Source organism: Orycteropus afer, unplaced genomic scaffold, assembly GCF_000298275.1.
Source record: "Orycteropus afer afer isolate SDZICR_OR568_19922 unplaced genomic scaffold, OryAfe1.0 scaffold00156, whole genome shotgun sequence".
In the NCBI taxonomy this organism is placed as follows: Eukaryota; Metazoa; Chordata; class Mammalia; order Tubulidentata; family Orycteropodidae; genus Orycteropus; species Orycteropus afer.
The window spans coordinates 708,382-720,642 of NW_006921743.1; the positions used below are offsets into that span (position 1 = coordinate 708,382).

A 12,261-nucleotide genomic window follows, 5' to 3' on the forward strand; every position below is an offset into this window, starting at 1 on the left:
TTCCTTCCGAGGAGTGGCTAGGGGGTTTGAACCACCAGCCTTCTGGTTAGCAGTCAAGTGCCTTAGGCACTATGCTACCAGAGCTCCTAGATCCTTTTGGTGGACTTGAATAACTGTGAGAGAGACCCAAGCTCTATAGATGACAGATGACTCCAGCTTTGGTCCTCAGAAAATTAGAAAAAAAATTTAAAAAAAAAAAACAATAAGGGAAGCATTTAAACAAGAAAAATGATTTTAGGACAGCACAGTATAATCAGCAGGAGACCAATAGTCCTTCAAAAGAGGATAAACCTTGAATCAGCAGAAGAGTGAGCATCACACCAAGTCCATATTTGTTTTCTTTGCATATCCATGGTTTTCCTTAAGTGGACTGCTTCACTGTTTTTTGAAGAAGCAGCTGGAAACTAAGTATTCCCTTTATAAGCCCATTTTTATAATGCCCATCCATTTCTCTTTAAGAGGTTGCAATATTGTTCTGGGATAAAAAGCAGGAGGATTATTTTCTGGGCAATCACTGCTTCTCTTGTTATTATCTGTTGGGGAAACTTGGTGATGTACTTTCCCATAGAGATTCATCATTAGATCTGCCAGAATGTGTAGGTTTGCATGCACTCCATGACTGTTAGGAGGAAATTCAAAGGATTTAAATCTGGAAATTCCAACATTGTATCCCTCATCTTCCTTCCATAAGAATTCAACTCATCTTTAGGCTCCAGCTTAGGCTCCAACTGTTGAGATGCTTTCCTTATTTTCTCAACTTGAACCACATCTTCTTTTTCTGAGTTCCCTCAGACTGGGTCTGCTTGACCAGTACCAGTTGCCATTGAATAGATCCCAACTCATGGTGACTCCATGTATATCAGAATAGAACTGTGCTCCATAGGGTTTTCAGTGGCTGATTTTTCAAAAGTAGATCACTAGGCCTTTCTTCCAAGGCACTTCTGGGTGGACTTGATCCTCTAACCTTTTGGTTAGCAGCCAAGCTCATTAACCATTTGCACCATCCAGGCACTCCTCCAGTGGGCTCTAGATATTCATTTATATGTATGCCAGAATCGTGGAACAGAGGACAAGGTTTGGATGATTTTCATGCTTAGTTTATGATTCTCATGGCAATTACCAATCTGTTGCCTAGCGTTAACCCTGAAATTATGTCCACCATTATCACCTCTCCTGGGCAAACTGAGCAGAGCACTGAAGATCTGGTGTGAGCTTTTCACTCCTAGAATTCAATTCCAATCTCTGGTCTTGTAAGGCGTTTCCTATGTACTGTGAATGAGTCGAGGTTAGAAAAAGCACAGGCCTATTTTTCTTGTGCTGGGGTAGGAAAGAGAGTATGGATATCTGAAAGTCTTAGTGAACAATATTTGGGGATTAAATGGAAACTTTTTTTGGACATAGCTTTGCAACAACAGTAATTAAATTGGGTCAGTTTACACAGGGAAGAGATAACTACAGGGAGGAAGTGGGAAGAGAGCTGTTACTTTGTAGTCAGTGTCATAACACAAAATGTGTATGAACTGCTGTATGAAAAATGAATTTGCTCTGTAAACTTTCACTCAAATCATAATTGAATTTAAAAAAAAAAAGAGTTTAAATAAAAGTATGTGGCACCTACTTAATTTGTGGAAGCTCTGGTAGCATAGTGGCTAAGGCACTTGACTGCTAACCAGGAGCCTGGCAGTTCAAACCCACCAGCCACCCCTTGGAAGGAAGGTTGGGCAATCTACTTCCGTAGTGATACTGCCTCGGAAACCCAAGGAGGGGTCGCTATGAGTAGGGTCTGACTCAATGGCACATAACAACAACAATAATAACTTAATTTGTGTTTTAATTGTGGTGTAGAACCTTTCTGTCACTATGACTAGCCCTTTTTATTCTTATTTCTGTGAAAATGAATTCTTCCTTCCATAGAAGATTCACCAATTCAACGGTTTCTATGTGTGCATATCAGTGACACTGATTATACTCATTGTTGTGGTACAACCCCATCCCTGTCTTTTTCTTCATCATTCTACCACTGTTGATATGAATTCAGTGCCTCCCAAGCAAAAGCTCCCTCTTCCCTCCCACCTCCGGTAACCACTAATAAGTTTTGTTTTGTATGTATTTGCTTATCGCCATGTAAGTGAGATCATGCCATGTTTGTCCTTTTGTGATAAAATTTATTCATCATAATGTTTTTCAGGTTCATCCATGCTGTGGCATGCAGCAGGACTTCATTTCTCTTTATACATGAGTAATTTCCATTGTATGTAACCACAATTTACCCAGTCATCTATTGATAGACATTTAGCTTGTTTCCACATTTTGGCTATTATGAAGAGTGCTGTAATGAACACCATGCACAAGTATCTGTTTGTGTTCCCACTTTCAATTCTTTTAGGTATACACCTAGGATTGGAGTTGCTGAGTAGTGTTTTGATATTTTTTTTCTCCTTCCTTCTTTTCTCTCCATTCCTAAGGTTTGCCTCATTCCGAAATCAGCACATGGGACCAATCCGGCAAGTGCCCACATGGCAGGCATGAAGATTCAGCCAGTGGAGGTGGACAAATATGGTAATATCGACGCAGCCCACCTCAAGGCCATGGTATGAGCTGTCTTTCCTTTAGCAGCTGGGAGCATTCTGGATTGGGAAGGGGCAGTGGGGAGCAGAGCCCAGGTGGAGTACATCAGTGTATCTTCTCTTGCATTCTAATGAAAAGACTACAACTCCTCCTGGGAATAGCTTGGTGGAAAATGGTATAAGATAACAAAGCTAACAGTCTCTGTAGGGATAATGAAAAGTCAGTGCTCATATTTTTGGCCCCAAATAAAGCTGACCATGGTCTGCTTTACCCCTCCTTTTGCCAACAGGGGGATGATCATTTACACTGAAATCCTCATCCTCTAATTCAAATGAATTATTCATGGAAGTAGTAAGGATACTCCTGCCTATCTTAAAGTCCTACCCTGCCTCTTTCTGCCCAAACTTCTCCCTCCTTCTGTTCATTCCCTCATTAACAATCCAACTGGCAGTCACACTTTTAGTTCATCTTGTGATGGGAATTAGAACACAAATGTAGGTTTTGCAGATGTCTGTGACTGACCCAGCCATCACCTGCTGAATTTTGGGCAGCATTCCCATCCTTCTTATCTCAAACCCCAGCCCCCAATTCCAACCTCCCAATCTCCAGGAAGAGGTTGCTTAGCAACCATATCTGCTTTCTACTGGCGGACCTAGAGGCTGCATCTTAAGAGGGAAGGGAATCAGTTGAATAGCAATGCAATTCAGCCAGGGTTATTAGGCACCGGAACTGAGAACTCCATGTAATTACCTTCAAAAGGAAGGTGGAAATACATAATGCTGCTTATCTCTTCCATCCACGCCACCCTTCCCTAACCCACAAACTTTTTTCCCACAAATATTCTGAGCCAGTCAGTAGTTGTAATTATTAACTCTCTCCAATATAGAATACAATTGTTTCTTTTTCATTTCCACATGAGCCTGCTCTGACCCGGGGGACCTAAAAACAAGAACAGGCCTTTATATATGCTTGCCTTCTCTCAAAAGGGAAAAAGAGGGAGATTTTTTTTATCAGAGTAGGAACCCTCCTGGTGGGAATTCTAATTTCAGTGGAATGGGAGGGAAAAAGGGTAGAGGTGAGCATGTTAAGATAACTAGAGTGATTGACGGTGAGAACAGACATGTCTAGAAACAAAGAAGTCTGAGGTAATTATTGAGATGACTTAAATCCAAGGAAAACCAGTTTAGAGACTTGAGGCCAAAATATCAAACTCTTCTAAATAGTCTTTTTGGTCTTGACCTTGAATACTTAGCCTGAAAGGACCGTACTATTTCTTGGGAATGACTTATGAAGAGGGTAATCACTGTGGATCTTTTATGGTTGTCATTGTGCTTTGAAACACCTCCAGGAAAGAGAAGACCATGACTTATCTTTCTTAATTCTATAAGAATAGAGTGGGGGGAAATGTGGAACAAAGCTCAAAATCATAAACAAAAAGACAAGGCCTATTGGTCTAATGAAGACTGGTGGAACCCCTGAGACTATAGCTCTTAGGCACCCTTTAAGCCACGAATTGAACTTAACTCCAATGACTCAACTGTCAGCCAAACAATAGGCCTATAAGGTGAATGAATAGTAATACCAGAAGGTTATGCACTTATTAGAACACAAGAATATGAGATCAAGTGGACAGCTTTTGCCAAGGGATTAAGCTAGGAAAGAGGGAAGGGATGGGAAGGAAGGATGGAGGAAAGGGGAGGGCACAGGGAGGAAGTAGAAGGAATGCTGTTATAGTGTGGGGATTGCAGTAAATGTCACAAAACAGAATGTGTGTGGATTGCTGAATGGAAAACCAATTTGCTCTGTAAACTTGCACCCAAATCACAATAAAAAATAAGAAAAGTTTTGGAAAAAAATTGTATATATATATATATATGTAAATGGCAAGTACCTTCTCTTCTTCTTTCTCTGCTTTCTGTATCCCAAAGGTGGGTAAACACAAGGAGAACTTGGCAGCCATTATGATCACGTATCCATCCACCAACGGGGTGTTTGAAGAGAATATCAGTGATGTGTGTGACCTGATCCACCAGCATGGAGGACAGGTTTACCTAGATGGAGCAAACATGAATGCTCAGGTGGGAAATGTGACAGGGTACCCTAAGTTCCCTCTGAGAAATGATTAAGTAAAAAAAATAGATTTTTCCCCTTTGACTTTTTGGCGTCATCTTAAAATATAACACTGAATTCAGAATCAAAGCTAACACTATTGCCAGCTTCAAACAAAGCCCATGAGTTTCACTGGGAGTGCAAGTTCTAGAGGAAGTGATGGGAGATGCTGGAGAAGAAGAATAAAGGTAAGAGATGAGCTGAATTTCCTTGGACAGATTTGTCAGGGAGTTTGAACCCTCTAGAAGTTTCCCTGACTCCTTTCCTGAAGGAATTCAGACCCAAGGTCTGGCCCCTGGTAGATGCCAGTCCTCGTGGTCTTGGACAAATCCCTTACCCTGGCTTCAGCTTCACCAGATATGAAATAGCTGAATAGTTACATCCCAAGGGGACAGTCCTGCAATTGCCTCTCTGAGGAAATGCTGTGGGGGATCTGCTACAGGAGAGGAGTGTCATACGCTCTTTGAGGGTCTTTTCAACTTCTTGGTTTCTTTGCCATTTCACACTTTTTCTGTTTTTCCTTGCTTTTCTCTGGTTCCTTTCATAAACATAGTCTAAAGATTGTCTATTGCTTCCATAGCATAAACAGATTCTTTTTGTTTGGCCATGTTCAAAATTAGCCTGAATATGTATGTGGAAGGAATGCCAGGTGTGTTGTGGTAGCATCTGGATCACCTCTGGAAAATTGTCAGCCTTGCTTCCTTTCCCTCCATTCAGTGTCCTCTTTGACAGCCCTTTAGCCCTTCATCAAGTACACCCTATGGGGCTGTTCACTAATGCACCTTGTACCTAACATGAGCACCCAGGGAGGAGGAAGAACTGCTGGGGAAAAGTTACCTATTTCAGTATCGAGGAGGTCCTTCCTTGTGTTATGAGCACTTCCTCTCCTCCTTCTTGGATGGATAATTAGGAACTGACTTAGGAATGTGCTGTTTCCATAGAAACCAAAAGCCACTCTGCCTGTGGGATGCCAAGTTTTGACTGCTGACCTCTGCTAGTATTGAAGCTTCTGTGAACATCACAGACATATTTCTGCTATAGTTCCCCTCACTGTCTGCCTTTCCCCTGGGGGCATGGGAGGTGTACTGCAAATCCCCACAGCCTTCACACCAAAGTGCCCTTCAATGCTCTCGACTCTTGCTTTGGCCTTTTCCTTTGTGGCAGGTGGGACTTTGTCGTCCTGGAGACTTTGGGTCTGACGTCTCGCACTTAAATCTTCACAAGACCTTCTGCATTCCCCATGGAGGAGGTGGCCCTGGCATGGGGCCCATTGGAGTGTGAGTGCTGGGCAGTGGGCTCAGGATGGCTTTGGGGACTGATAAGGAAAGAACGACTCCATATTCTTCTATCAAAGTACTATGAATCAAAGCTACCTTACTATGGAGTGAGCCTGTGGAGAGTTGGGCACAGTGGGAGGGGTGTTTATAGGGTAAGTACAAAGAGAAGTCTGAACTGATTGCAATAACCACAGTGTTTGGTTGGCCACACTGAGTTCCCAGTCATGTATACACAAAGTAGATTTATTAACTACCACGCATACAGAACTTAGGAGCCCCAGTGGTGCAGCGGTTAAGTGCTCAGCTGCTAACTGAAAGGTTGGCAATTTGAATCCACTAGCCACTCCATGGAGAAAGATGTAGCAGTCTTCTTTCATAAAGAAAGGCTGAAACCTTGGAAACCCTATGGGGGTGTTCTGCTCCATCCTATAGGGTCATTATGAGTTGGAATTGACTCAATGGTTTGGTTTGGGTTTATACCCATTAAAAACCAAACCCACTGTTTTTGAGTCAATTCTGACTCATACATGGTTTCTGTAAATCTTTAGGGAAACAGACAGCCACATTTTTCTTCCGAGGAGTAGCTGGTAAGTTGGAACTGTGGGTTTAAACCATCTACATTTCAGTTAGCAGCAGAGCATTTTAATCACTGTGCCACCAGGGCTTCCCTTTAATGGGTACCAAACTTTATTTGATTGTTGTGGATCAGAACTGGAATGTTACCACCTGGAAGTTCCTTTCAGACTTCAGCTTAGATTTCCAAGTAGCTTGTCTGTCTTTTTTTAAAATCATTTGACGGTTACACTGAAGGTGAATTGAGTGTAAGATGTTGAACACTTTGCAGGCTGAATTCTTACTACATCTGAGATCAGTAAGGCAGAAACAAACCTTATTCCTATAAAGAACTGGATAAAATCAGAATAAGAGTAATAAACTAATTCCTAGCCCTTACTAAGGGGTCGCTATGAGTCTGGTCCAACTCGACGGCATATAACAACAACAACAGCCCTTACTAACCTTTCACATGTGAAATTGAATCATGAGAATGACGGTGAGAGTAGCTTCTTCAGTCCTTCAAAAATGTGCAGGAGAGAGATGGACAGGGCTAGGGTAGAGAGGAGGTGGGACTAGGGTTAGGGAGGCAGAGCCATGATGGAGAAAGGGAGGGACAAGATGGAGAAGAGGTAAGGCCATGATGGAGACGATGTGGGGGTGTGATAGAGGAGAGGTGGGGCTGTGATGGAGGATAAGAAAGTCCAGATGGACAGGAGACAGGGCAGGAGGGTGGGGAAGAGGGGCTGGGAGGCCCTCTCATGGGGGTGAGCCCAGGGCTCTGCACACCTTTTCTAGTTGCCTGTCTCCATCCTCTGCCTCAGTGCTTAGGGGAACCATAGGGTAGCACTTCTGGAGCATCTGCCTCTTAGCCTCTTAGCCTGTGTGTTACTAGGGAGTTGTGGGGGTACAGACCACACCAGGTGATACTGTCAGAGGGGGTGACACGAAAAAGACTGTCTATAAAATTTTTGTTCAGTGTTTCAGCAGAAATTTATTATTTTTTATAAAAATATTTGAGAACACTTAATTGTGCTCATGAGGAACCTGCACCTAGACCAAGAGGCTGTTGTTCAAAGAGAACAAGGGCATACTAAACCCAAAACCAAACTCACTGTCGTTGAGTCAGATTTGACTCATAGCGACCCCTCTTTGGGTTTCCAAGGCAGTATCACTACAGGAGTAGATCACCCAATCTTCCTTCTGAGGAGTGGCTGGTGGCTTTGAACCACCAGGCTTTTGGTTATCAAGAAGGGTGTACATCAGGGTTATATCCTTTCACCATACCTATTCAATCTGTATGCTGAGCAAATAATCCAAGAAACTGGACTATATGAAGAAGAACATAGCATTAAGTTTGGAGGAAGACTGATTAGTAACCTGTGATATACAGATGACACAACCTTGCTTGCTGAAAGTGAAGAAGACTTGAAGCACTTACTGATGAAGATCAAAGACTACATACAGTCTTCAGTATGAATTACACCTCAACATGATGAAAACAAAAATCCTCACAACTGGATCAATAAACCACATCACCATAAATGGAGAAAAGATTGACATTGTTAAGGATTTCATTTTACTTGGATCCACAATCAACCCTAATGGAAGCAGCAGTCAAGAAATCAGATGTCAAAAAAAAAAAAAAAAAAAAATCAGATGTTGTATTGCACTAGGCAAATCTGCTGCAAAAGACCTCTTGAAAGTGTTAAGGAGCAAAGATGTCACTTTGAAGACTAAGGTGTGCCTAACTTAAGCCATAGTATTTTCAATCACCTCATATGCACTTGAAAGGTGACAATGAATAAGGAAGACCGAAGAACTGATGCCTTTGAATTGTGGTGTTGATGAAGAATACTGAAAATACCATGGACTGCTAGAAGAATGAGGAGCTCTGGTGGCATAGTGCCTAAGGCACTTGACTGCTAACCAGAAGGCTGGCGGTTCAAACCCACCAGCCACTCCTCAGAAGGAAGACTTAACAATCTACTTGTGTAGAGATACTGCTTCAGAAACCCAAGGAGGGGTTGCTATGAGTCAGAGACAACTCAATGGCAGTGAATTTGGTTTTTGGTTTGGCCAAAAGAACCAACAAATACGTCCTGGAAGAAGTGCAGCCAGAGTGCTCCTTGGAAGCAAGAATGGCCAGACTTCATCTCACCTACTTTGATCATGTTGTCAGAATGGACCAATCCCTGAAGAAGGATACCATGCTGGGCAAAGTAGAGGGTCAGCAGAAAAAGGGAAAACAAGATGGATTGACACAGAGGGTGCAATGATGGAATCAAGCATAGCAAGGATTGTGAAGATGGCAAAGGATCAGGCAGTGTTTCTTTCAGTTATATGTAGGGCTGCTATGAATTGGAGCTGACTTGATGGTGCCTAACAATAACATCCCTGTAGTTAGCTTATATGTATCATTATACCTACAAGGCTAAATAAAATTCTATGCTTATTTGCTTTTAGAACCTTCTAATGTGCTCCGGTCTGAGCTGTCATTATTACCCAATTGCAATGACGCTTCTGCACGCGCTACAAGCTGTTGTTTTTGTTGCTGCCAGTGTTTTTTAAGTTGCTGATTTTGTCAAATTTTCTCATGTTTTGGCTACAATATTGAAATAATATAGCATCTGCAAACCTTTATCAGTAACTTTTTTGATAATGAAATAGTAATTAAAGGAAAAGAGAGAAAAATCAGAAATAGGCTTGTGCTCAGATACTAATAATGTTGTAACTAATAATGTTGCTATTCAATGTAGAAAGATTTTACAAAACAATTTGTTGTTAATATTCATATAATCTAAGAAATATTACATTTGAGCAATTTACAACTGTTTTTATCACATTATTCTATGATTAAAATTGATAATAAACATTACTAAGGATTCTGTATGGTCTGGTAAGGTAGGAGGTCCATGGAGGGGATGACACCATGAGTTATTGGAGGGGGTGACACCATGAGTTATTGCACTGGGTGACACCAGTCCTACTGATGCCACTGCTCTTACCAGATGTCAGATTCCTTCTGCTGTCAGTTCCTCTGCTAAGTATAGAGCTTCCCTAGACAGCTCAGCACATGCCTGCTTGATTGGACTGGATCCTTTTACATCTTACGAATTTCTACTTCATATTAAAACACAGGAAGAAGCATCTTGCCCCCTTCCTGCCCAGCCATCCCATCATTGCAGGGAAGCCAGAAGTGGACACGCAGTCTGTGGGCATCGTGAGCGCAGCTCCATGGGGTTCCAGCTCCATCCTGCCTATTTCCTGGGCATACATCAAGGTGAGGCCTGGTGTAGGCTCAAGGCAGGGATGTGAGGTGTGGGTGAGGACGGGGACTGCAGACTCCTGCCTAGCTTAAAAATGAAATCTAGATCTGAGATACAACTCAATGAGCACAGTATTTTTGATGGCTTGGATGGAATAACATCTGCCTAAAGACATAAGTTTAAATCGGACCTTTGAACTAGTTCATTCCAATTCACCCCCCTGCTAAGAATTTTCATTTGCACCCTCACCCACTGCCTTGGAGTAGATTCCAACTCCTAGTTACCCTATAGGACAGAGTAGAACTGCCCCACAGGGTTTCCAAGGCTGTAAATCTTTACAGAAGCAGACTGCCACATCTTTCTTCCTCAAAGGAGCTGGTAGGTTCAAACTGCCTACTTTTTAGTTAGCAGCTGAATGCCTTATTCACTACACCACCAGAGTTCCTTATTTCTACCCCAGATACACTGAATCAGAATTGACATTTTAACAAGATCCCCAGGTAATTGGAAAGGTAAATTCTCAGCAGGGGGTTGAACTGGAACGAACCTTTTTGAAGTCCTCATTCAAATTCATTCCATCTCTTCTCCATCTTCTGCTTTGAGTTCTCATAGTGATTTTAACATCAAAGGAAGTGACAAACCAGACAATATTTTTCCAGACAGAATTCTGTTCCATGAGTCATATGGATGTTCTGACCAGTTGTTTTGTTTCCTGTAGGATTTCTATGGCCTTTCGTAAGAAATTGGAGTGCACATTCTAATTATGACACTTGGTTGAGATCCTGGGATAAAGTTTAGGAGCACATCTCTCTTTACTTTGTATTTTCTGGGGGCCTGGAGAAGGAGATGAAAAAATAGCAAGGATTTGCTTCTGTAGTGGTTTCTCAAACCTCTTTCCCCTTCAGGGCCTGTGGAACTGTACTCTCCTGGGTAATTAGATTTTGTTGGAGAACAAGCTTCCTTGTCTTTCTCCAAAAAAACACAGCTCTTGTTCAAACTGGCCTGCACATCTCCCGGGCTGACAAGACAATGCTTTGGGCAGGGACTCTTGTTCAGCCACTAATTATAGTGTTGTTGTTGTTATTTGCCATAGAGTCAGACCCAACTCACAGCTACCCCTCCTTGGGTTTCCGAGGTGGTATCACTACGGAAGTAGATTGCCCCATCTTCCTTCCGAGGAGTGGCTGGTGGGTTTGAACCTCCAGCCTTTTGGTTAGCAGTCAAGTATCTTAGGCACTGCACTACCAGAGCTCCTACTAATTATAGTAGCCCTCCCAAACTGACCCCTCGTTAAAGGAAGGTGGCCTCTGGCACAACAAAACCCCCAAACTCAGCTTATACAAATCATGCTGGAAGATTCTCTGGGGCTGACTGTTATTGCCTTTATGATTCTTCCCCCCCCCCCCCAAATAGTATTTTATTGTGTTTTCGATGAAGGTATACACAGAAGTTTAGGTTCCCATTCAACAATTTCTATTCAAGTTATTCAGTGACATTGGCTGCATTCTTCACAATGTCTGGACATTTTCATTATTTCTGTTCTGATTGTTCAGTTTCTATTAATCTAGTTTCCCTGCCCCTTCCTTTCTCATCTTTATTTTAAAGTAATTGTTGACTGTTTGGTCTCATGTAGGTGATTTTTTAAAGGAGCACAGTACACTTAAGAGTGATATTCATTATTATTTTTTTGAACATTTTATTGTGTTTTAGGTGAAAGTTTACATAGCAAATTAGTTTCCCATTCAATAACTCCTACACAAATAGTTCTGTGACATTGGTTACTATTCCCACAATGGCCAGCATGCTCCCCAATTCCACCCTGCCTTCCCTGTTTCCATCCCTCCAATTTCCCTGCCCCTCCTTGCCTTTTCATCTTTGCTTTTGGGCAAATGCTACCCATTTGTTCTTGTATAGTTGATTGTTCTAAGAAGCATATTCCTTGAGAGTGTTATGATTTATTTTCTAGGCCAATCTATTATTTGGCTGAAATGTGTCCTCCAGGAGTGGCTTCAGTGCCAGGTCATCTTTTATGATTCTTAATGAAAACTTTCTTAGAAGCTGGGACAACAATCACACACACATCAGAGATTGTGTGTTGTTGCCCTCGAGTTGTTTCCCACTCATGGTGACTTTATGTATGCAGAGTAGAGCTTCTCCTTCTTAAAATGACTCTAAGTTATTTTGCAAATAGTGGCAGCACAATTATAATGATAATTTGCTTCTTTGTCAATAGAACCTAATTCCCAGCTCCTTTTTATTTCTTGTAAATACAGATTATTCATTACAGACATATTCAGTAGAGATGTTTCTCCACATACAGAAAAATCAAAGAAATGCCCTGAGCTGGTTTGGCCATTTGTGAGAGACACCATGAAGAGCTTCAGTTAAAAAACTGAATAAAAAAAAAAACACCGCATAACGTGGATGAACTTGGAGGACATTATGCTGAGTGAAATAAGTCAGTCACAAAAGGACAAATATTGTAT

At 41.8% G+C, this 12,261-nt stretch overlaps 1 protein-coding gene across 1 annotated transcript in view; it reads left to right on the top strand.

The window, feature by feature from the left end:
• Positions 1–12,261, top strand: part of GLDC (glycine decarboxylase) — a 153,007-nt gene that overhangs the window by 120,604 nt on the left and 20,142 nt on the right. The window contains exons 17-20 of the mRNA XM_007946319.2: positions 2,466–2,591; positions 4,497–4,646; positions 5,842–5,954; positions 9,648–9,789. Coding sequence (XP_007944510.1) covers positions 2,466–2,591; positions 4,497–4,646; positions 5,842–5,954; positions 9,648–9,789 — 531 coding nt within the window. The remainder of the gene's footprint in view (positions 1–2,465; positions 2,592–4,496; positions 4,647–5,841; positions 5,955–9,647; positions 9,790–12,261) is intronic.